Source organism: Nothobranchius furzeri, chromosome 11 (assembly GCF_043380555.1).
Source record: "Nothobranchius furzeri strain GRZ-AD chromosome 11, NfurGRZ-RIMD1, whole genome shotgun sequence".
Taxonomy (NCBI): domain Eukaryota; kingdom Metazoa; phylum Chordata; class Actinopteri; order Cyprinodontiformes; family Nothobranchiidae; genus Nothobranchius; species Nothobranchius furzeri.
The window spans coordinates 20,686,869-20,712,770 of record NC_091751.1 but is presented as its reverse complement, the minus strand read 5'-3'; the positions used below and the strand labels follow the sequence as shown (position 1 = coordinate 20,712,770).

Below are 25,902 nucleotides of genomic sequence, written 5' to 3'. Positions count from 1 at the left end.
CAAAAGAACTATTTAAACTCAGAACTGTGTTGCAAACACTCAGAAAACAGTTTGACCCCTGACCTCATGTTAACCAGTTTAATGACTGCAGCCTGTCTGTGACCACAGGTCTACGCTCTGGTCCAGAGAACGGGATACAGTAAAATAAATACTAGGTATCATAAAATAACACTCATAGGCTACTTCACAGCTGTAGCTACATTTCTACCAGGATTATGAAGATCAATAAGCAGATAAAAGGTTAAATCTAAATATTTCATTACAAAAAGTCAACTAATAAAATTCTGCACTGATAAAATGATATTTTCAGCTAAATAAATATTTATTGTAAGTATAAATAATGCTGGAATGAAGCTGAATCATTTAGTAAACAGTTGAGTGTTCAAATAAAAACCAGTGTGACTTTAATCTGTCCCTCCTCATGTCACCATCTACAGAAACAGCCTTCTGGGACACCTGACCAACCAGGTGGATTTTATTCATGACGTTTCCATAACTTTATAAAAGCTGATGATGAAGATGATCAGATCATCTCCTCCTTTCGGTTCTGTGCTCTCCCGTCGCGGTTCGCCCCGTTTCTTTCTGACGCTGCAAAGCTGGTTTCCTTCTAATAGCGATTTTTGGAGTAACATGAATTACATCATGTAATACCTCGTTGGAAAGCTCGTTTCATGTACTTTTAGAAACCGTTTGAAGTATTTTTATTCGATTAGTAATTCAGAAGTTATGACCTGGAGAATCTAGAGTGAGACACACCCGTGATTCTTTGAGAGTTTCTGCAACACTTCAGGAGAAGTCTCTGTCTCATTTAGTGTCTCATGCAGCTACCTGACTCTGCTCCACACACACTAACCACGGACTCAAACGCACGTAAACAAAAGCTCTGATATTAAAATCTATCCAGCTGACGTGAAGCAGGCAGAAAAAAAAACTTACAGGTACTGTAGATGAACCGCAGACTCCTGTCCGCAGGGAAAACACCGGTCTGTCGTCTCCATGGCTACAAGGTAGAGCGACAGCAAGGACAACCAATCACACGTTAGTAGGATGCGGCAGAGCCAATCAGTGAGCTTGTAGGCGGGTCTAAGGGAAAATAGCCTTCAGCTTGAGGCGGCTGCCTCCGCATGGTCCTAGTGCCCGATTTGTATCACAGTATAACAGATTTGTATGGTAAAATCTGACGAACGACCGGAAAAAGGGCACTTTGGGCACTTCGGACAAAAGGGGCAGGGTCTCAAGCACCCTCCGCACCCCCCTCTGCACGTGCCTGTTCTACGTACACGAAACCTGAGAAAAACAATCACGATGGCGAAAATGCATCGTCTACTAACCATAATTGGACACAACAGGATGAGGGAACATCATTGATGTTTTGTGATTACTTTAAAAGTAAAATATCAACTATTTTTACCAAAGCACTTCAAATAAAATACAGCTATTACAAAAAAGGATCAGCAAAGGAAGTTCAGGTAATTTACAGTTCCTCCTGTAGGGACAGAAACCTAGTATGGGGCATAGGATAATGTTATTAATGGAGTACTTCAGGGGCGTGATATTGGCCCACTACTCTTCCTTACTGCACTGAACAAAAATATAAATGCAATACTTTTGTTTTTGCTCTCATTTTTCATGAGCTGAACTCAAACATCTGAAACTGTTTCTACATGCACAAAACACCCATGACTGAACTAACATTAAAAGCCCAGAGGGATGTATAATCCCACCAAGTTCTGGGTACTTTCAGGGGCCACCTCCCAAGTGGGGCATGTCTAACCCCCAAATTCCACTACCTCCGCTCCGCTCCGACACGAACGCCGGGGCAAAATCAGTCCCGTTGTACTCAATCAGAGCAATTCCACTACTGCGACCGTGCTCCGGCAGTGCGGCGCCGTGTGCCGCCCTCTGTTCCGGCGTCCGGCAAAAATAGAATCGATCCTATTTTTGCCGGACGCCGGAGCACCTCCGCAGTAAATGGACAGAAATCACAACCGCTCAACAGGAAAAGGAGCAAACACAACTTCCGTTTTTAACAATAAATCGATCAACAAAATGCGTTTTTTGTTTCATATGCACAGGTTTAACAACTTTTAACAACTATCAATGGCGGCTGAAGTTTAAATGCACAAAAGTAAGCCATAAATACAGTTTCCACTATCAAAGTAGTCACACTTTGTTGATCCAAACACTGCTGATCTCTCAACACAAATGATGGGCAGATTAAACAGTTCATGCCGATGCTTCTCCCACACATAGGCGTCATTTTAACCGGGGACGCCGGGGACATGTCCCCGACAAAATTTGTGGTTGGCAGCTGTGTCCCCCCCACTTTCAAAAAAGCCTGCTGATGAGGATTTTTGTTTTACCAGCTCAGATCTTATACCAGGGGTCGGCAACCTGTTCCCATCAAAGAGCCATTATTACCCGTTTCCCACAGTAAAGAAAACACCGCAGTAGCCGCGGCGTTGTGGGCGGGGCCTACCCTCAGACAGCAGAGAGCTGCTCACAACCAGGTGACAGCAGCCGTTACCGGTCGCTCGCATGGGCGTCGCACCCGTGGGGGATTCAACACCCACAATTTTCCTTCTGTTTTGCTCACCTCCACACCAGTCTGGTTTCTTTATGTCACACTCACTCTGTTTGCCTCATCTCCTTCTTCACCTCCGCTTCTGACAGCTGATGTCGGGTTTCCAGGAGAGCAGGAGAGGGAGGGACTTAGAGCTCGACTGAATTCATAATTTTACATCTTGACATTAGCTGTACAAAGTCTGAGTTTGATCAAGTGAAGAACAATAATTTGCAGAGGTTTATAACTGGCGCAGCGCCAGGTTTTCATTTTTGGGTGGGCCACGGTAATTTTGGACGGACCTTAATAAGCAGTGACTTAAGTGAAGCAGGCAGGTCGCGCTAGAAAATTTCGTTTAAAAAGACTTCATAAATGTTTTCCCCCGTCATTTTTATTTCTAAAATATGAAGTAAAAACTCACAATTTAATTTTCATTCATTTGTCATTAATATGTAGTCTACACCCGTGCGTTAAGTGGACCATCTTCCAGTAAAAGAAAAGCATCCAGCCCACCTCTCCAAATGCGTAAAATGTGCATCACAGCCACTAGGCGCACTGCGCGCACCGTCAGCTACGTCAGCCCAGACAAGAGCAGAGCAAATAGAGAAAGAATAGAGGATAATTGTGTCTGGATGTGGATGGAGATTACATTTTACAGCAGCCTGATCATCATCTAAATACGTAAACCATCACCTGTCTTCTAGTCCACGCTATCAGCATTATGTTAATTGGTGTGTGTGTGTGTGTGTGTGTGTTTTCCACTTCCAACACTGGTCTAACCAACCAGACCAGCGTGTCCAGTAACATATTAATGTTAAAATTAAACAGTTTCACTTCATGTAGGCTAGGAACGTTTCACCTGCCGTGGCCCGACCGCTTCTGCTCCACATAAACTTTGTGCGTGATCAAATGTCTCTACAGGTGCTTTCTGAGCTGAAGAGGCGACTGGATGCGTCATGTGTCTCCATATTGGAGACAGGAACAAGCGCTATTCAGCCAAACTTTCATAATTTCATAAAAATAACATTTTTCCAAGTGACACATTCCTCAGAGAGACCGAGTTTCCAGACCGCTTCAGTGGGAGGAAATCAACCAACATCCTTGAGTTTATCCGTCAAAATAAACAGTCAAATGGAAATATCTGTAACCTGTCATTTAACTGTTTTGCCTTCTTGTGAAGATTGTTGCAACGAGAAACAATTAAACTTGATTAACCCCAGAGCCACACGCACTGCGCTGTAGTCCGTGACTGTAAATGAGGGGGAAACGATTTAATGGGATCCTTTTCTTTTCAACATGGTTTAATGTAAAGTTTCATTCGGTACAAACTTTAGTTACACCAATCTAACGAGACAGAGCCTGGATTTGTATTCTGAACAGTTTTAACATGTTTAAAACGGAGACGTGCGTGACGCGTCTAAAATTCGTACCTGCTCCGCTATTACGGAAATTAAACTAACAAGATGAATAACATGAAATTATTTTAGGCACAGACAACATCCCCCACACTTTTGAAAAGCTTGCAACGCGCCTGGTCACTCGTGTACGTCAAAGTTATCTTTCATAAAAAGATAATCAATAAAACGATTAAATAAAGTGGATCCAGAAGCTGTAGCCCGTCTCTGCCTTCAATATTCACCCTATTGGTGGTTTTACTGAGCAGGTGCCACTTTTGTCATACGTTTCTTTTTAAAACATGTTTAGACTGTTCAGAATACAAATCCAGGCTCTGTCACGTTTGATTGTTGTAATTAAACTTTGTAGGTGGGGAAGGTCGGAAAGCAGCTCAGAAGCGCATGATTACGCACAAGCGTGACGCGTCAACCCGGTCTCACAGACCGGGTTGGACCTGTTCAGGTTTACGCAGACAATCTTTACATTTAGAATTGGCATACAGATGTAAAATTAATGCAGTAAAATATAAAGCATTTTATTTAAATATCCATTCATTATTTTACAACCACCGAGAGCCGCATGCGGCTCCAGAGCCGCGGGTTGCCGACCCCTGTGCTAGCCTACTTTATTGTCCCCAGCAATTTTTAAGCCCCACTCAAGTGTATGGCTATTGTCCCCAGCAATTCTGAAAACAAACTGACGCCCTTGCTCCCACACAACGGGTGTTTGGATCTAACTTCCGCGTTTATTGCTCGGACTGTATCGCAAGATCTCGAAAATCCCACACATGCTTGTTTGCCCACCTCAGGTCTCCGCACCGGAGCGGAGCCGTTGTAGAGCGGGTAGCAGTAAAAATTGAGTTCAGAAGCGAGCGGCTGCGGAAGGCGGGGGCGGACCGGAGCGGAGCGGAGGTAGTGGAATTTGGGGGTAAAAGACATCTGAGGGAAGATGACCCAGAGGCATCTTCATCAAATTCCTGAGCCGCCTCAGTTGACTCCTATCGATACTGAAGAGCAACTCTCCTAGCTCCCCCCAGTTGATAGAATCCAGAGTTTTCTCCCTGTGTCTCTTTATGGAAGAAACCCATTTTGGCCCCTCTAGGATCTTGGATATACATTTTAAGCTTTGCCTGTTGACTCAGCTGTCATTTCCCCCCCAAAAAGCCGGAGAAGCACCCTCATTCTTGAGAACGAAGCCCTGATCTGCTGGTCCATGTCCAATGCTCCATTCTACTATCAGACAAGAGACACCGTGATACTCCTCAACAGCAGACTCATTCCTAACCTCTTTGTTGTTATTGTTTGTGAACCTGATTCCAAAGACAGAAATGGGCATCCAATGGGCGGTGACCTCCAAACAGAGGTCTGGTTTCATCAAAACATCAATGTTGTGGCTTCATTTTTCTCCTTGAACACAACATGACACCTTTACAAATTGAACACCTTGCAAAGTTATTAAATAATACCTGATTGTTGCCTGACCATCTGCTCTGACTGTGATACAATACAGATGCTAAACATCTGTAAAACTGGTGATGGAATAATATCTCCTTAAAATTAAGGGTGTCAATGCAAAAGCAATGAAGCACATTTAATACTATCCTGTTGAAAGTTTTTTATTGGCTTTCACAGTTGTTTAAACATGGAAAATTATACATCAAAACATGTATTTGCAGGTAAAACTTGAAAAATGAGAAAATGGTGCAAAAGTCAATGTCAGTATTCCATCTTAGACTGAGAGACCATATAAAGGCTCGGGAATTTGCAGGTGCTTTTGAATTAATTAGCTGAGGCTTCGATTTGTAGTTTTCATAAGTTGTAAACCATCATTATCACATGTAGCACCATGAAGGGACTGTTTTCCCCTCTCTCCTCATGAAGAACTTATCTCCGTGAGATATTGCTCAAGGCCTTTGATGCCTCTGCATCTAAACTGTCTTAAATAGCTATTTGCCTCCCCCCTACAGCTCAAGAGAAGATCAGAAGAACTCTATTAAATAATAATCAAATAACTTTGTTAGTCCAAATAATCATGTAAAGCTCGATGTTAAATCAATCTGTGAAATGAGAATATTAATTACTTGATATTATAAGCCTATGATAGTATTTTAATAAGTAATATAACTTTTAAACTACACACTAGACTGATCACACGTAATGTTAAGATCACATGACACATTCCTTTGTCTCTCCAATCAGAGCTTTCCTTTCTGACTTGTGGCATAATCTGTGCGGTGTTTATTTTTGTTGTCACATTCTGATTCGACCATAAATCAAAACATCTGAATTATAAAACTAATTCCCACGTCACCCTTAACTCAGTTCAAACGTTCTAGAGTTGCGAGCCGGCCACTCATAATTTTTTAATCACAAAGAACCTAACGACAAGCTGGAAAATAAACATGTTGCAAGCTACACCTGACGCAACGCTCCTTCAGAGTAAAAGCTGAACTCACTGACCCTTCAGGGTCCCGCTGACGCAGTCAACAACTGCCGCTTAACTGGAGGCAATCCCAAGACTAGTCTGTCGTACCGTACGCTGTTTCACCGTCTCCGTTACAAAGGCGGGTCCGAGGACCTGGCATTCTGGATCTACAACGGAGGTCTCCATTAAGGGTATGTGGCGCGGCAAGATAGCGTCTGAATGTGTTTTTTTTTAACTACGACTATAGTTTAGAGCAAAAACATTCGCTCCCACACAAAACGAATGCTTCTCTGGAAACGAGAGTTCTGATAACAACATTCCACATTAAAACATCCATCTTGCCTCATTCACAACCTAGATCCATTCATCACATAGAGTGTTTAGAGTTAGAGTTAGCCTTGTTTTAACTTGTTTAGAAATAAATCTTCTTAAACTTTAAAACTTGTCTCTATCTTTTGACTCTGGGTTATTATGAAGTGTTACCTAATCCCTGCAATAAAAAGTTCCGATCTTCTGTTTAAAGGTAGTATTCAAAGATACATCAAATTAATTCCATATTTTCTATGGAATCTCACCTTTGATGGTTTCTTATGTAAGATGCAACTTTTGAATCACTACACACAATTATAACAAATACACGCATGAAAAAGCCTCTTTGTATTTAATGAGTGTCTCATGTATTTGCTTTATCTTTTAATTAGAATTAGTGAAAAAAAAATCACTTTGGCACCATTTTCAAATTTTTAGAGGTTCGTCTGTAAATCAGGTATGGTCTGCTATGGAAGTTGGTAGCAGGACTTTATATGATGTTGACAAAATTAGCAAAAGTCTGTGAGAAAATTCTAAATAAATGAGTTTTCAGTGAAACAGACCAAAATCCACTTTTGCTCTATATCTCCAGGTGTCTTAACAGTAAAAATATTCAAAATTTAAACAGGTCACAGAAAGTTGGACTAAACTTACTAGACTGAACGAGAATTTTGATCTTTTATACTTTTTACATAAACACGGTTTACAGTTCACACTTTTTGGACAGCTTTTGATTTTCATTTAGTAACTGAACTGTTCAAAATGTTTGCAAAAATATTATTTTTACTTCCTTCATTTTGGCAGTCGAGATTATCCCGCCTTCTCACTGGAATAATAAGCTGTGTGTAACGTAATAGACACATTTTGCCTGCAAGCTCCCTTCCCACCTGGAGCGTTTCAGACGTGCAATGGCAGTTAAAGCGTTCTCCCGTGAGGTCTCAGTCACTGGAGAATAGCAAGACCACGCGTGATTTTGGCAGATCATGTGAAAACAAGCAAGGAAAAAGATGGCAGCATGTATCTAAACAGGTCTGTGGTGCATTTTCTGTTCTGTTTACCTCAGTAACGGGGGTTTTAGAGGTAATGACATAGTTTTTTACAAGTTAAAGGTGCAGTATGTAAGAATATATTGAGAATTTTACAGTGAGAAAATCCCAAAAAAGTCCAATGTTTTAGTTAATTTGGAAGGACGGTTATACTGAAACATATTTCGTATCTATCTGGCTGCTGAGATCGTCAGTTTTTCCCCTTTCACAACAAAGGCAGGAGGCACGTAACTACTGTTTACCATCAGTGAGTGTGGGGTTGCCGTGTCTCCTGCGAGCTAATACTGCAGCGCCCGCAATTGTAATTTGACGATAGTTGACAAAATGCTCCAGAGTTGTTGAAAGTGGTTGCAGTAACCACATTTTACCACAGGATGTCATTTTTACTCTATTTCTACATAATGCACCTTTAAGCGACAGGAAATTTGCACGACTTTAATTTTGAAAGTTTCTGGATGTTTTACACTACATTTATGTTTGACTGCTGAGCTTGACACCTTCTGGAATCTTGGAGCATAAAAAATAGACTCAGAGTGCAAACAATGTGTCCCTACGCTTCTGGGACACGTCCAAAACGTGACGCTTCGTATCCACTTTAATGGCAGCTAACTGCTGCTTGTGCTTCACAGGCGTTATGCGCTGCTTACGTGTCCAGTGAACAGGCCCAGTTTAGGGTCACTGCACATTTAGCTCTTATACTTTGGAACCAAATTCTTTTTGAGATTAAACAGTCTTTGGGTGTTTCTCAATGCCAAGGAACCTCGCCTTGATGTCTTGGCCCAGCCCCAGTTGCCTAGGAGAAACGTCATCAGGAGCCGCCAAGACGTGTTCTAATGTTCATGTTCTACCAAGGTGTGTTCTCCGTTTGTTAGCCATTTAGCTAGCTGAGCAAGGATCCACGGGAGATGTCTTGTAGCCTAGCCTTGGTAAAAAATTTCCCAGAATACACCGCTGCATTTTCAAAAGGATGGCGGATCAGACGCCGGCAGCTACTTCGGGGGCAAATTTCAAGTTTAAAAGTAAGTCAACTAATTTAAAATGTTTATATTTTAGATCCAAAGAAGTTATCTATGGTTGGTTAGTTGCTTAGTGGTTGCAGCTTCGGTGGCTAGCAGTAATAACTTGCTTATGTATTTAATTTAACAAATATATACACAATTTAAAAAGTAAAAGGCTCGTTATATATTTGTATTGAAACTAATACGTGTAAAATATGACGTTATCTCCCGTGTCACGATGCAAGTCTGTTCCATTTAATCGTTTTCTTTGACCAAGAAAGGACAGTGTCCTCATAAGTAAGGCGCCTGGCCTCGCAAGACATCGTCTTGACATTGAGAAACACCCTTCGTTTTTTCAGCTTTTGTAACAGAACCCTGATTGAAAGTGTAACGTGATGAAGGAGCTATTCCTCCAAGGTTATTTAACCTCTCTCCACAGATGTCTCTGACACAGTGCTCGAGTGCATGAGACTGCCTCAAGGTCATGCATTTGCTTCTAAAACTGTTTACTTTCCAGCAAGAGAAGAATGAACATAAGACTCTTTTCTTTTATTAAATCAAAGAATTCTATTTTTAGTAAAGCTAATCAAAACAAGTGTTAGTCAATAGTACAATGTCGACCGATCTGTGGAATAAAAATGTGATGATTAATATGCTTTAATAAGTAAATGACTTTAATCTAGTGCACCAGACACACTGATACACGTAATGTAAACACATGACACATCGCTGTTACTGATCCAATCAGAACCTTCCTTTCTGAAGCGTGGCATAGTCTCTGTGGTGTTTATAAATCTGCCAGCTTTGATTCGACCAGAAATCAAAACATCCAGATTAATAAAACCAGTTCTGCCATCTTAGTTCAGTTCTCAAGATCTCACTGGAGTTCACCGCATGCTAAGCGGAGTATCGGCCCGGCCATCTGTACTTCCCTTTTTAAGCTGAGAACCAACAAGCTGGAGAAAATCTATTGCATTTTACCAGCCAAGCAACGGTTCCTTTCAGAATAAAAGCTGAACTCACTGACCCAAAGAGGGTCCCTTTTTGACGCTGTGAACCACCTGTCGCGTTTTACCTGGAGACAATCCAAAGACTAGTTTGTCGTACTGTTGACGCTGTTTCACCGGCTCCTGTACCGAAAGGGGCGTCCGAGGACCTGACATTCTGGATCTGTAAGGTCTCATCTCAAGGGTATTTGTGGAAGCGACAATATGGCATCTCGTGTTTATGAAACTACTCCGGTCAAACTCTGATCGTAGCTAGGAGCAAAACATCATTACATCATTCAGACTTGCTTCTCCGGATACGAGAGCTCTGATAATAACATCACTCACACACACACCATTCATCTCACGCCTCATTTACACCAGATGCATCCATCATCAGTTAGAGTTAGTCTTGTTTAAAATTGTTTAAATTGTTTAGTAAATACATCATCTTAAACGTTTTAAAGGACTCTCTCTTCTCTGGTCTCTCAGTTAATACAACGTGTTACAAAATCCCTGCAATAAAAAGTTCCAATCTTCTGGTTAGATAACTCAGTGGTCCGTAAGATTGATTCCATACTCGATATGGAATCTTAATGTCTCATGGTCCTTAAGTAAATGTAAATTAACTTCTTTACAAAACTTAAAAAAGGTTTTTGTTGTTTTATGTTTTTTTTTTTTTTCCATTGTTACTTTTTTGTCTTTATTTTTTATGTTATTGTTATTTTGTTATATTTGCTTCTTCACCATGTACAGCACCCTGGGCCTGCGTGGTTGTGGTAGGAAGATGATCTATTAATGAACAATTGATTGATCCAATCAGTCACTTGACTGTACAAAGTATTCATCAAAATGTGGACATTTTCATATCACATTATTTAAGAATTTCTCTGAATATTGTCAGGATGCAACACCGTTTAAATATCTATCAGCACCCTACTGTCCTCACGGAATGGACTCAAACAGAAAAAATAAATGGTATGCAGATCACATTTTATTTGGTCCTTTGCTTCCCACTGGTTCAACTAACCCAGCTTTATCATCTCCAACTAAACAGTCAAACAATAAAATACAAACATTTATCCAAACCAATGTCGTTATCCCAGGATTTCCTGGTTGTTCCATTATTTACATGTTTGATTTGACTGGATCAGCGGTCCAAACATGACAGGTGGCTTCAGAGCCAGTGCAATTTCCTTTTACCTCAGAGCTGCGGCACTTACATGTTACTACTGTGTGTGCCTGTAAACAGGAGAGAGAAAAACAGACCTATGATAGGTGTAATAATAAAGAGAATGGAGATGTGAGGGACCAATGAGTGAAGAGTCTTTGTTCTGAGTTCAAAATAAAGCACTTAAAGCCCAACTGTTGCCAGGATACACAGACTGCAGGCAATTACAGAGCCAGATTAGTGTGGGGAGGAGAATCAGTGATACTGTCAATGGAGCACAACTGAATGTGTGTGTGACTGTACGTGTGTTTCATTCAGCGGGATGAGCTTAAGTGCAGATATGTGAACATGTTGGAACAAATTGGTAATGATTTTCTTGGTCTGGATCCCCCTCTGCATGTCACATCTGTGAGTGTGTGTGTGTGTGTGTGTGTGTGTGTGTGTGTGTGTGTGTGTGTGTGTGTGTGTTATCACAAAAGTGTTGACAAGTGATTCATGCAGTACTGTCACCTCTGTGCTACTCTTTGGAAAAATAATGAAGTTATTAAAAAAAGAAAAATACAGATGAAGTGAAAAATTTTGGGGGAACAAACACAGTCATGTTAAAAAAAGATTACACCATATTTAATGACTGAAATCATCTCGTCTTGTTGAGTTTTTAATGATACATACAAAAACCATCTCAGATGAACATTTTACATATTCTTTCATGTCGTTGTTCATAAGCAGAGCACATATAAAAAGTTATTTTGAAAAAGTTTGGAGAAATTACTTGAAATGCACAATCTTTCCAGGAGCGGACATCTCAGCCAGTCTGATGCTTTAGAACAGCGTTTCCCAAACCTATTTAGCCGAGCACCCCCTTCTACAGTATGTCCCGACCATGTCGACGCACCTCCCAGCCCCCACATCAGGGCATGGGTCTATATATATATATATATATATATATATATATATATATATATATATATATATATATATATATATATATATATATATATATATATACATATATATATATATATATCAGACATCAAGCTAAACAGTCACTCGACAGACAGGGCTAAAAAAAATATGATCGACCTTTTCCCCCATCACCTTCATTTTTTAAATAGTAATTAATAAACATTCAATACATTACAATTTCCTTTGATTTAATTTTAAATAAACAACGCAATTTAAAGGTTTTCTTAAAGTAGGAACGTTTAACCAGAGCTCTCTCCTTCCTTCTGCTCTGCGTAAACCTGAACTGGTCACCTACTTGTGCGTAATCCAATGTCTATGGGGAAAAGATGGAAAAGCTATAGCCATGAGGTTTAATTTTGCCTCAGACTGACTTATTGCTGTTTTATGGTGTGGCTGAATCTGCGATCCGCTGCCACGCGGACTGGAATAACAAATGCTGCTGTAACATGAGTTGTGGTCAGGTTCATGAGGAGTCACTGGCTGGAGCGGACTCGAATTTTATACATCATCCCAAAATAGAAGCTAATATCTTAATTTGATCTTGAATGAAAAATGTTGTTATAAAACATCTTAAAAGTTTTTATCACAGAGGAGGCAGCGCTCATTTCTGCCTTTAGTCTGACGGCGCGAGCCGGCGCGGCACAGCCCAACGCCGGAGTTTGCGCAACGTGCGCTTATTGAATCTGTGTGTGTGTGTGTGTGTGTGTGTGTGGCACAGCTCCATGAGCCGCTCCAGTCACTGCGTCTCGTTATTGGCGCTATTTAAACCAATGTTGTAAAATTACTTCTGCCCAGCCCAGATGTGCTCACATGTGCACCTGTGAGCCGTGGTTCCGCTGGAACGCGTCTGACCTCTGACAGACGCACTCTGACCTTCAAATCTTCAGCGTGCTGTTAATAGCCTGACACGTTTAGAATGCTGTCCCACAGTCAGTGAGCTACTATAATAATATAATAATGCTAAAATGCTCAGATGGGAATTATTTCTTGTTATTTTGTTACATCCACAATGTTCTGTGTGTGAGGTTTACAATGTCAGAACACCTGCATGAGACAGGTGTTAATTACAATCTGCCAGAATGACTCACCACCTTCAGATTCCTCCAACATGTTAAAAATGATCAAATACTGAACATATCTTGCTATTGACAGCGTGTGCAGGTCAGAGCGCTGAAGCTTGGAGCGCATTATTATTATGAAGCTAGGGCACATGCAGAGGACACACACACACACACACACACACACACACACACACAAGCAAAATATACTTGTTTTCAATTACATTTATTGGGCCCACCTACTTTTTTTAGGCCCACCCACAGATGAGTTTCTGGCTACGCTAATGGTGACATATGACAGACTTCTTTGAGCTCCGCAGCCATTACACTGTTCACCTCGCGCACCCCCTAGCGGCAGCTCTCGCACCCCCAGGGGAATCCCTGCTTTAGAATAACCCAAAACTCTACAGGCTTTAGTTTAAAAGTTAATAAAAAAGACAAAAATCAGTAAATTTAGAAAACCTATAGACATGATACAACATGGCTTATTTGTTTTTGTAATTAAACACAAAGTATCTTCAAAACACCAGAGGTGTCTAATCCCGGTCCTCTAGGGCCGCCATTCCCACCTTTTAATTTTTATTTCTGCTCCATCGCACCTGATTTATTATTTTTTACAGAAATTATTTGTCTGCTCTGTCTTCAGTGAGTCGTGGCAGATGCTTGTTCATACTGAGCCAGGTTCTGTTGGAGTTTTTTTTCCTGTTAAAGCTAGGCAGTTTAGCTTGCTTTTTGCACCCCCTGATGTTTGTTATTAATTCTCTGTGATTAAACTGAAAATGAAACTTATCTCCTCGCTGTGCGTTCGTCATTTTAACGCCTTAATCTAGCAGCGGAAATGTCTCCTCAGCCTTCCTAAGGGTCTACAGAAGTGATTCATCTCTAAATCAAACAAATCAGCTGTGCTCGTGATTGAAAACACGCAGGGAACATGCTGGGAACAAACTGCAGTGGCAGGCATGTCTGCTCATTTTTTTCTAGTACAGCAGGGGTGGCCAACCAGTCTGAAGTTGCAAGTGTGGTATTCTGGCCACAGGGGATGGTGGGGATCTGAGTGACTTCATTAACCTTATAAAGGGTCATTTTAGCAACTGGCTCAAGAAAATGATTTAAAATACGAAAAGGGGAGCTTCCTCTCCACTGTCGCTACACGTTTGCTTAGTATGGGCATTGCTGTAAAATCTGACACAAGTCAGTGACTCGATGTAATCTGCTGGGTTTCCTCAACTAGGAAACTTTTAACTAATTGGCTAATTGAACTAAACTTGATGCACTGGTAAGCAGGCTCAATTGGGTTGTGCCTTGAGACGAAGAAGAAGAAGAAAAGATCTTTTCTATAGCGCCTCTCAAGATATGAATCACGAGGCGCTTCACAAAAACAAAAACATGTAAAAATATAAAAAATAATTTAGAAAATGATTAAAAACATATTTAAAATAAGCAAAAAATAGACAATTATGATTAAAATGTTAAGAAAGAGAAAGAGTGAATAGGAAAGACGGAAATCAGTGGATCCCGAGGACGGTGGAATAGGTGGGGAGAGCAGAATAAAAAGTGGTGATGAAGGTCATACAAAAGCCAGCTTGAACAAGTGAGTTTTCAGCTGCTTTTTAAAGGAGACCAATGAGTCCACTGATCTCAGGCTCAGGGGGAGAGAGTTCCAGAGTCTGGGGGCCACAGCAGCAAATGATCTGTCACCTTTGGTCTTTAGCCTGGTGCTGCACAACCAGTAGGCTTTGATCACTGGACCTCAGGGACCTGCTGGGGGTGTAGGGACTAAGAAGATCACCAATGTAAGATGGTGCTTGTCCATGTAAGGCCCTATAGACCAGAACCAGGATCTTGAAATGAACCCTGAAGTTGACTGGCAGCCAGTGAAGCTGGAGGAGAAGCGGGGTGATGTGGGTGTGTTTGGAGGACTTGGTCAGAAGTCGAGCACAGGCATTCTGAACCACCTGTAGACGGTTCAGGGAGGTTCTGCTCAGACACGTGAAAAGAGAGTTACAGTAGTCTAAGCGTGAGGAGATGAAGGTGTGGAGAACTGTCTCAAGTTCAGAGCGGGACAGAATGGGACTCAGCTTAGCAATGTTCCTGAGATGGAAGAAGGAAGAGCGAACAAGAGAACTGACATGAGAATCCAGGGTGAGAGCTGGGTCAAAGGTCACGCCAAGATTCCTGACGGAAGGTTTGGTGTGAGAAGCAAGCTGACCAAGAGTCTCTGACTTTGAGAACCAGCTTGTCTGGGGCACAGATGAGGATCTCAGTCTTATCTTCATTCAGCTGTAGAAAGCTCCCACCATCCAGGTTTTGATAGTCTAAGCAGGTGTGTAACAGCTGCAGCTTAGACATCTCATGGGGCTTAAAGGAGATGTACAGCTGGATGTCATCTGCATAAAGATGGTAGGAGATTCCTTTGAAGGAGCTCAGGATGTGCTGAAGAGGAAGCAGATAGAGGAGGAAGAGCAGAGGCCCCAGCACAGAACCTTGTGGGACACCATGGGTAAGGGAGGTGGTGGAGGACCTAAACTTGGAGACGGCCACAGAAAAGGAGCTCTCAGAAAGATAAGAGGAGAACCACTCCAGAGCAGATCCCGATAGGCCTACCCAGTCTCTCAGCCTCTCCAGTAGCAGGTGAAGGTCAACAGTGTCAAAGGCTGCAGTCAGGTCCAGCAGGACCAGAACAGATCAGTCCCCTGCATCACTGTGAGTCAGAAGGTCATTAGAGACCCTAAGAAGAGCTGTTTCATTAGAATCAGCTCTACGGAAACCTGACTGGAAGCTATCATAGATGTTATGTTCATCAAGATCAGCTGTGAGTTGTTTAGCCACAACCTTTTCCAAGATCTTGGAGATTAACGGAAGTTTAGAGATGGGTCTGAAGCTGCTATGGAGAGAGGGGTTTTTAAGAAGCGGGTGGATTACAGCGTTCTTAAAGTAAGCAGGAACCTGACCAGAAACCAGAGAAGCATTAATTATAGAGAGCACGCTGGGACCGATGGACTGAAAAGCACTTTTAAACAAAGATGAGGGTAAGATGTGGAGGAGGCATGCAGAGGTCTTCATAGAGTTAGCTAGTTTGGTTAACTCAGGCAAAGAAACAGGAGCAAAGCTATCTAGGATGATGGGCCTGGTTGGAGTCGGGAGAGGCGGTGATAAGGCTGAAGGAGAGATGCTAGATCTAACCTTACTGACTTTGTCCACAAAGAAAGACAGAAAGTTCTCACAGTCTGCAACAGAGTGGATGGAGGCTGTAGGAGAGGCAGGAGACACTATGCTGCTGATGATGTTAAACAGCACCTTGGGGTTCCTTTGCTCTGGGACACCAGTTTGGAGAAATAGGAAACCCTAGCGTCTCTGACTGCAGAGTTAAAGGATGTCAGAAGATCCTTTAGGTGCAGCAGATGGATGTGGAGATGGGTTTTCTTCCACAAGCGCTCAACTGTTCTGCATTGGAGAGCACGCTGGGACCGATGGACTGAAAAGCACTTTTAAACACTTTTAAAAACTTGTGAATTGGTGCAAAACAAATAAACTAAACTGAATTGAAATCAACCTCTGATTAACCTCCTCAGCGTGTGCTGAAATTCTGCAGAAGCTCGATTTAAACCAGGTGTGCTGAAACAGAGAAACATCCGAAACATGTAGGATGTTCATCCGACAACGATGATGTCCTGACACCTAAAAAAGAGCTGAAACAAAGTTTATTTACATGTTACCTTTAATGTAAGTGTGTTAGATCAGCTAGGATTCCCCTCAGTGAGGTGCGTGTCTTCTAAAATCAACACCGGAGCACTGACCAAACAGCCTGTGGTCGACACAGCAGCACAATGAGCTGTAAACACGAGGGTTGTCTTCTGCAGACCTCATTTGTTCTATTCTGTTTAAATGGTGCTCTTTGGTAGCCTGGCAAGCCAGACTAAATAAATGTATTATTTAGTCTGGCCACGCTCCATTGACGGCTCTCAGTTGTGGGGCGGGTTCTACCGTTGTCTTTCAAATGATCTCCACATTCCACTGGACAATGAATGTGACATACTCTTGTTTCACTCTGTTGCATCATCCCACCCACCAGGCATATAGAGTGCCCTGATTGGCCCACAAAGCGGATAAAGCTCTGTGATTTGTTCACTAAGCAGATAGAGCACTATGATTGGCCCACCATTATGGACCAATCACAGCTCTTTATGTGTTTGAAACCCCTCTAGAGAGCTGTGATTGGCCAGCCAGAGTCCTGGTAGGAGCTGCTGAGGTTCCAATGGAGCGTGCCTAGACCAAACTTTGCAAAGCAAGAATTTGGTCTAGTTCACTAGGCTAGGTCTTTGGGGCTTTAGGGCTTCACCATCAATAACTCTGGTTTTAAAGCAATAAACAGACGAGAGGTTCAGCTTTTAGACTAAATCAGAAACTTTCCCCTCGTATTTATTAATAATGTGGTCCTCTGTGTGCTGATGAGGCACAGATGTTTAAAACACAAAAGCAAATGTGTACTTATCAGGTCGTGATGGGATAATGGGATTTGAGGATGATAGACTGCCTGTAGCTCTGATGCAGAGTTATTTTTATGAAGGAGGTTGCACATTTTTCACACCTAACAAAGAGAAGGGAACCTTTCCTTCCTCTGTAGCCGGTGGCTTTGTAATCACACCCCTCCCATCACTGAATCCCCTTTGCTTTGACCCTGGCTCCCCTCTCTGCTCCTCTTCTCTGGATTCATTGAACAGCCTGCCTTTCAAGTTGGCCCTGGGGAGGATCCAGACCACGACCCCCATCATCACAAGCGCAGAGCCGAGGCAGGACAGCCCAATGCCGGCTGCAGTGCTGAGGTGCAGCCCCCTGTTGAAGCTGATGGCCTGGGCGTCAACAAAGAACAGGTCTCCTTCCCCAAAAGACTCGATCCTATGGGGTGTGGAGAAGCCAACTGAGAGAGACACGATGCCTGCAGTCAGAACCAGGAGACCCAGAGCCAAGGACACCTGCAGCCGGAGGAAGAAGCGCTGATTGAGTGGCTTTTGTGTAGGTGGGGTGGGGGGTAGGTGTATTTTGTTCTCATCAGGAAAGGTCACGATGTTGTTTGTACTGCAGAAAGCAAAACATAGTCTAGCATGCAGGAAACCTAGATGGAATCCCCTCGGCTTTGCAAATACCACCGTGCCAGTAGTTCATCATGAGGAGACGCACGGTGCAGAACGCACAATTTATTAGCCTGGATAAGTTCAACACTGCCACTAGAAAACCAGCCAGCAGAAGACTCTGCAGCCACCCTCAGGCCAGAAAAATAAAAAGTAAATCAACTCTGGGTAAAAGGAAAATTCAAAGGACAAAATCTACTTTTTATTTTAAAGCACAGTGGAGCATTGCAACAGCTTTACATCGACTTCCCCACAATCCAAGGTTTCCAATTTTTCATCTTCTGACTAAACAGAAATGAAGGAATGGGAGGGTTGTCTGAGGCTAGTAAAGGACCAGAAGCAGCCCTTCTTGCACCATTTACAAGAAGCTATTAAACAAAATGCTGGTGAAGATTCTCAGTCATCCAGGTCACAGTAACCCAAAGGGGTTCGAATGAAGGTAACTGGACTTCTTCGGTTTGTTGAAAACGTTTCATTCTCATTCAAGACACTTTGTTAATTCTGACTGGAATATGGGAGAGTTAGCTTATAAACTGTGGCTGTCTATTGGTGCTTAAAAAGGAGAAACTCCTTATGAACAGTCCTCCTCCCTACCCTCTGAGGAGTCGGTGGAGTCATTAGCCTCCACTGGTCAAACCTAATTCCCAAACCGTTTCAGTCTCGGTCACACCCTCCTAAATCTACTCAATACGGTTCCACACAGTAGAGGTTAACGACTCCAATGACTCCTCAGGGGGTAGGGAGGAGGGGTATTCATAGGTAGTTTCAGCTCGTTAAGCACCAATAGACAGCTACAGTTTACAAGCTCGAACCTCCTATATTCCAGAAAGAATTGACAAAGCTCCTTGGATGTGAAGTGAAACGTCTTCAAGAAACCAAAGAAGTCCAGTTGCCTTCATTCCAAACCCTTTTATATAAAAAAAACTAAACAAAACACAATCTAATAAAAATCTAATTTTTATTGTGAATTTGAAGAGCAGCAAAAACAGAAGCATAAACGTTTTTATGAGTTTAAATCACAGAACGTTATACGTGTTTTGGATTAAATCAGGTCTAGACTTTAAGTAAGGTTGGTGATTAAAAGCTTTAAAAAAAGAGAAGTTGCTTTGAACAATTAAAAATTGGTTTTACGAGGATAAAAGTCACTGCTTGTCGGCATGAGCTTTACCTTCCAGACAGCTGAGTTCCACCACAGGGCTGACCTCTGGCTCTGGACGAATCCTCGATTCTCCGGGTCTCTCTCCCACATGGAGGACGAGCACTCTTCATAAAAGTGGTGCAAATAGGAACGAACCCCAAACTGAAGGCAGCTGGAATCCCCCTACATAGACAGAAAGATCAAAGCCACCAACTCACATGAAAGCACTAAAATCCTTCTGATATTTCTGTAGCAGTGTAGCAACAGTTCAAATCATTTTGGCAGAGTTGGATTCTGATGTGTAGAGTTGTTTCTTGGAGATAAAATTTAACGTTGAAGCCAAATAAGTAGGAACTAATGTCATACTGATGAGCTGGTGGGTTACTCGACCTTTCCACTGGATGTTTGAGCAGCACGTAACGTAACAGATGTTTTCTACCAACTGGAGTGTTTCAGATACGAAACAGCAACAGAAGTGTTCCACGCAGCAGGTTCCGTGAGGTCATGAAATCACGGGACAATTACAACACCAGATGTGATTTCGGCATTTCACGAGATAACAAACGAGGAGAACGATAGCAACATGTATCGAAAAAGGTTTGTGGTTTAGATTCTGCACCGTTACCTCGCCTACTCAGGTTTCATATGAAAATCATGTACGTTTTTCTCAGGAACTGGAAATCTGCCCGTGACTTTTAATTTGAAAGTCTGTAGATGTTTACACTGCTTTAATGTGTGACTTCCTGTCTGTCCTGAACTGGGCTGTGGAGCCTGACGTGTTTTAGAGGTGCTGCATGTAAAAGGCAGAGTCAAAGCAGAAGCAGCGCGTCCACGCTTCGATGGCGGCGGCTAATTGTTGTGTAATACTTTTCACGGACATTACGCAACACTTGCACGTCCGGTGGAGAGGCAGGCTTAGAGTTCACCTTACCTATGACATCATTTCCAGCTAATTGGGCCGTTCCATCGGACGAGTAACGTCTGCGAAACTTTGCACGCAGCAATTATAGTGAATGACAAATGACCTGTTACGACCCCCCAAGGCACATTACACAAAGATATAATGACTGCAATAGACAGAGGTCAAACCTGCAACTCTCCGGTTACAAGGTGGGTCCACAACTCATCTGCTAGCATCCTCTTTAGTTGCGATACGTTTTGCCGATTTGAGTCCATTTGTTACATACTACGCTTCTAGAACGTCGGCTGTTCAGTTCAGATTGGGCCAAACAGGAAGTCAAACACGAAAGCAGTGTAAAACATCCAGAAACTTTCATAATAAAAGCCGTGCAGATTTCCAGTTGCTTAACTTGCTAAAATAAGTATGTCATTTTCTGTGAAACCTTTGTAGTCAAGGTAAATAAACAGAAATTACAGCACAGAGCCTTTTGGATACGTGCAGTCGTCTTTCTACTTGTTTATCATGTGAACTGCCAAAATCACGCGAGATCTCGCAATTCTCAGGTGATTTCTTGACGTCGCAGGACCAGCTGTGAGAAACACTTTCACTGCCGTTATGTTTCTGAAATGCCCTCAATAGGAAGGGAGCTCAGGTAAAAAGCGTCTGTTATGTTGTGCTCCGCCCACTCATCCAGTTGAACAGGACAGGTGCCTTTATGAAACAGTACATGTGGTTTTTGGAGCTTTGGTCTGTGAAGCTAGTCAGATACAAACTAATTACACTAAAATCTGGATTTATGTGTATTCTTTATAAAATTCTGTCCAAGACTGAACATAAAATATCAGAGAAAAACTTTAGTTGCACAAAAGAAATGTCAGCATCATAACATTCGAGGGCAGAAAATCCACTCTAGTAAAATCAAAAGAACAGATCATCAGAGCATCAGAAAGGTAAAAGAGCAGTTCCGAGGGCTAAGGTCATAAAACGTTCCTCTCTCTCTTTTACAGTTTCTAATCTTCATAAGATGCTTCATTCATTTAAAACTGTTCAGATGAGCAGAGACGAGCTTCACTGGTATCATCCAGTCCTATTCACAGCACACAGATCCGACTGTGGTTCCAAGAGCAGAGATCAGGTCCTAACTTTGGCCTCACAGCTGGAATGTGACTCCTGCACAAACATCTTCATGAAGTATGGACCCGTTTGATACTCACCTCACTGCCAGAGGAGTCTCCTCCAGAGCCTGAAGCACACGCCTCTGAGCACATCGCCATTGTTCGCCTCTCAAACCTGCAGTCAAGTAACAAAAGTTACCAGTTAGTAGCTAGATGATGGTGTCAGAACTCACTAAACCATGATCCTAATACTTTGAACAAAAGAATAAACAGGAAAAAAGGTTCAGCTGGCTTTGGTTTGGAGAATTCAGAAGCACAGATTATTATTGTGTACATAACAGATTCTTCTCCCTTCCAACAGAGACTCGTCATGAATCTTGACCCGTGTCGTCATCCGGCCCTGCTGCTGCTTGAGAGTGGCTGACGGCCTCTTGAGTGACGCTATCGCGCCGCCCACGCATGAGTCACACAAAACCTACTGCATCCTCACATCCCTCCATCCTCACATTCAATTCAATTCAAATTCAAAGATACTTTATTAATCCCAGAGGGAAATTAGAGTTTCAGTACACACAATTCTGAGATCAGACATACATACATAGGCATAGACACATGACAAGAATTGGTGACTGTGGTCATTCGCAACCCGAGTCGCGCTACCTTAATAGAGATCAATAGAGAGAGGGTTTATATGAGGATAGAGTCAGGGGGAAGGAAAAAAGGCACTTCAGAGTTACCCTCAACAGGGAGGGCAGCTTTGCTATGCAGAAATGCACACAGACTTCAGACATTACACAACATAAGTGTCCACTAGGTGGGGAGGTAGGGTTGGGACTCTCCACACTTCAGTGCGTGCAGCCGCATGGAGCAGCGCTCATCACCTCCGTTTGGACGGGGGAGGGGGATAATGGGTTAGAGAGCACAGTGACTCCTTTGATACGGTTCCACGGCCTTCACCGGTCACAGTCCTGCCCAGGCTGGGATAGGGAGAAAGAGTTTCCATAGCGACTGCAGCATTCCACATTTCTTCTGAGGGGAGTTTACACTTCAGCCTCACACGCTCCAAAGGCACCAGATTCAGATCAAAATTGTTTTGGGACAGACAGAGATAACTTCCTCTCTGCTTTAGTGATCTGTTGGTCTTCAACCCCTCTAGATCCAATAATGGCGTAATCAATCTTTCCCAATCCGTGCTGATCCATCAACTCGTTCCTTGATGGCATCAACCTTTTGTGTCAGAGTCTGAATCCCAGCCAAAATTCCAAGCTTACGACTCATCTCGACAATTATATGAGTTTGTGCGTTCACAGCACGATGCATTTCATCCCTGATCTCCGAGATTGAGCCAATATTCCTCGAAAGCTCGTTAATTTTCCGGTAAGCCAGATAACCGCTCAGGCCAAACAGCAGGAATCCCGACACCAAAACAACAAATTTTCAGACATCTTCAGAATCCTCTACAGACAGTTGAGGGAGGCAGATCAGGTTCCACTGTTTCCAGGAGTCCATGATATACCCAGCTGGCTCTGTCCCAGAGGGGCATCCGGAAGCCCCTTCTCCTGTTCTCAGCATTGAAAAAATGTTGTCAATCGCGTTGAGAGACCAACTGACCAGGTCCATTTTTAATAATTTCCAGTTTCCAGCAAAAATGCAGAAAGCGCCGTACATCCTAGGACAGGACAAAGAGTCTTGGGATAAGATAGGGAGGAGAGGAGGAAAAAAAGCATCTGTATTCTCCAAGAGCCAGAAGAAGGAGGACATCCCCCCATCCTCACATCCTTCCATCCTCACATCCTTCCATCCTCACATCCCTTCATCCTCACATCCCTCCATCCTCACATCCCTCCATCCTCACATCCCTCCATCCTCACATCCCTTAATTTTTGAATGTTTTTGTGTTCATTCATTTAAATATTTCTCTTCATACTGTTCCTCTAATCTGAATCTTCATGAATGAATTCATGGAATCACTCTGTATCCAAAATAATGTCAAAATTAAACTTTGCTCCACTATTATTTACTAGTAATAACAAGAGTTTGTTTACATCTAGTTATTTAGCAGATGTGTTTATTTTAAACAACTTACAAGTTTCCTTGCATGCATGTCTTTGGCTTCTTGAGGGAATCGGGTGTTGCATGATGCAACCATGCAGTCCAACACCAGCCGAGTTATCAGCAACAACAACAACAACAACAACAACAACAACAACAAACATAATAATAGAAGAACTGTCCAGATTTACTGAAAGTAAAAACCTCAGATTTACTTTTTAATATTTGAAAACGTATGAGTACAAATTACTGAACTCAAAGCTCGGTCCAAAAGGAAAATGTGTACAGAAATGAATGTAAATGTTAATAAAAGTAAAACAAAAGAAAAAAGCCACTGGGCTGTAATTTATTTTTTTTTCTTTAACCCTCCCACTTTGTTACTGGGGTCAAATGGGCCCCAGGTGCATTTTATTATTTATTTATTTCTTTTTTAGGAGTGCACCACTTCACCCTTTGCCAAGGGATAAACCATCAACCATGTTTAACCCCTCCCTGTCCTGGAGGGGTCACCTGATAGGACATAGTCTCACCTGGCCAGCCGAGAGACATAGTCCCTCCAGCATGATCTGGGTCTTCCTTTAGGTCTTTTCTATTGGGCCATTCCCATCTGTACCGGGTCGGCCCGGGCCGGGTAGCCCCAGTCGGCCCCAGCCTGGCCCGGTTGATTCCACATCCTTGCCTTAAGCCCATGTGGGCTGATTCTACCCACCAATCAGAGGCTTGCTCTAATGGAAGGTGTGAGTTTGCTGTCAGCAGTGGGTGTGTTGGCCCTGGTCGGCCTGAAGCAGACCCCCTCGAGAAGAGGGCTGAGAATGAGCCTTGGTTGGCCCGGAAAAATACCAGGCCACCCAGATATGTAAACAACCTACGCAACCCGGCCCGGGCCGACCCGGTACAGGTGGGAATGGCCCATTAGACGTGCCCGGAAAATCTGACTAGGGAGATGTCCAGGACACATCCTAACTAGATGCCCGAGCCACCTCAACTGGCTTCTCTCGATGTGGAAGAGCAGCGGGTCTACTCCAAGCCCCTCCGAGATGACCAAGCTTCTCACCCTATGTCTAAGGGAGAGCCCAGACACCCTGCGGAGAAAACTCATTTTGACTGCTTGTATCTGAAATCTCGTTCTTTCGGTCACTACCCAAAGCTCCTGAGCATAGGTGAGAGTTGGAACATAGGCCGACCGTTAAATCGAGAGCTTCACCTCTCTTCACCACAACAGACCGGTACAAAGCCTGCAGTACTGCAGACGCAGCACCAATCCACCTGTTGATCACGTGCTCCATCGTTCCCTCACTCGTGAACAAGACCCCAAGATACTTCAAAGTCTCTACTTGAGGCAGGGCCTCATCCCTGACCTGGAGAAGGCCTTCTACCCTTTTCTGATTTAAGTCATGTACAGGCTGGTTTAAAATCTAGCTTTCAAAAGCAAAAATGTATTTAGATAAATAAAATCCAAAGGTTGAATTATTTATCTATTATGATATATGAAAGGGTAAAATATATGTTCTATAAATTGCATTTATTTTAATTTAATAACTTAATTTCTGTTGTTTACCCCGATCCTACCGTGTTCTACAGACATCTGACAGGTTCATTTGTTGCTCTTACTAATAATGCTTATGTGGTTTAGCTTCTATTGGCTGCTAAATGCAATTCAACTGTAATCAAATTTAATTAAATGTAATGAAATAAACAGTATAATATACTACTTTAAACCCTCCAAAAAACGAGCAAACCAAAGACACATTTTCAGCTATTCAGGTTAAACAGGCCTTTGTAAAAGACTTTATGGGGCCAGCATGGAGCTGTCCATGGTGCTGGTGACTATCCTAACCCTGCTGCTTCCCAGGGATGTTCAAGCCAGAATAAACCCACAAAACTCGTTTAGAGACAACAAGTATCTTATTTATTTATAATCCGGAGTCTAAACTGTTCAGAAAACTCAACCAGATTAAGTAATTCTTTTAAAATCACTGATTAAGGGTAAACTATGCAAATTAGTACATCCTAGAGCAAATGAAAACGTCAGATTTATTTATTTATGTTTTAATTGGTCCCTCAGCGCTGACCTAATGCCGCCGCCGCTGCTGGACGCAGGCATGGCGGAACAAGCAGCCTCTGTCCGTCCGTCGCATCTCCGTTTCCTCCCGTCCTCACAATCCGACTATCAGAGCCCACATACGGACAGAGAATCGGTGTCTTACCCGCTCCTCGCCGTTCTCACTGAGGATCCATGTTTCGCTGGACCAGTTGATCACCAACGCTGGCGCTGATCAAAATCCGCTGATGTAGCCACTGCGCATGCGTGAAGCTGGTGGGAGGGGGAGGCGAGACGGAGAGAGAGAAAGAGAGAGAGAGAGAGAGAGAGAGAGAGAGAGAGAGAGAGAGAGAGAGAGAGAGAGAGAGAGAGAGAGAGAGAGAGAGAGTCATGAAGAGAATTGTAAACTTGACTGAAAGTGACTGAAAGCATCTGGCATCATCATTACGACTGAATTGGTCCTGATAGGTCACAATCTAGACTAAATCACATACAACTTTAGACATGAAAAAAGTTAAGACAGAGTAGAAAATAAATAATAAATACTATAATAAAGCTCTATGATGCCTTCAGGAACACGTTTTTTCCCAGGAATTTCTGTTTCCCCTGA

At 42.7% G+C, this 25,902-nt stretch overlaps 1 protein-coding gene and 1 long non-coding RNA gene across 4 annotated transcripts in view; both read right to left on the bottom strand.

The window, feature by feature from the left end:
• Positions 1–14,755, bottom strand: part of LOC107383172 (uncharacterized) — a 44,688-nt gene extending 29,933 nt beyond the window's left edge. For both annotated transcript variants that reach the window (XR_011521941.1, XR_011521942.1), the window contains exon 1: positions 937–14,755. This is a non-coding gene — a long non-coding RNA (uncharacterized lncRNA). The remainder of the gene's footprint in view (positions 1–936) is intronic.
• An 83-nt stretch (positions 14,756–14,838) lies between these two features.
• Positions 14,839–25,566, bottom strand: nrsn1l (neurensin 1-like). 2 transcript variants are annotated; one of them, XM_015955645.3, is made up of 4 exons: positions 25,324–25,370; positions 21,299–21,374; positions 19,214–19,366; positions 14,839–17,889 (listed from the first exon to the last, which is right to left on the bottom strand). In XM_015955645.3, exons 1-4 carry the CDS (start codon positions 25,353–25,355, stop codon positions 17,476–17,478), a joined length of 675 nt encoding a protein of 224 aa, XP_015811131.1. In that variant the 5' UTR covers positions 25,356–25,370; the 3' UTR covers positions 14,839–17,475. The 2 variants fall into 2 exon arrangements, with proteins under 2 accessions (XP_015811131.1, XP_054602204.1); XM_054746229.2 differs by lacking the exon at positions 25,324–25,370 and adding an exon at positions 25,459–25,566 and having other exon boundaries at positions 14,888–17,889.
• Between the last annotated feature and the right edge of the window lie 336 nt (positions 25,567–25,902).

What these genes read in the sequence shown, in the direction of transcription:
- nrsn1l (XM_015955645.3), bottom strand. Translation starts at nt 25,355, where the DNA reads ATGCCTGCGTCCAGCAGCGGCGGCGGCATTAG. An exon ending in AGCAGCGGCGGCGGCATTAG is followed by an intron (nt 21,375 to 25,323) that starts GTCAGCGCTGAG and finishes ACTTGACTGCAG; the next exon opens with GTTTGAGAGGCGAACAATGG. An exon ending in GAGACTCCTCTGGCAGTGAG is followed by an intron (nt 19,367 to 21,298) that starts GTGAGTATCAAA and finishes CTGTCTATGTAG; the next exon opens with GGGGATTCCAGCTGCCTTCA.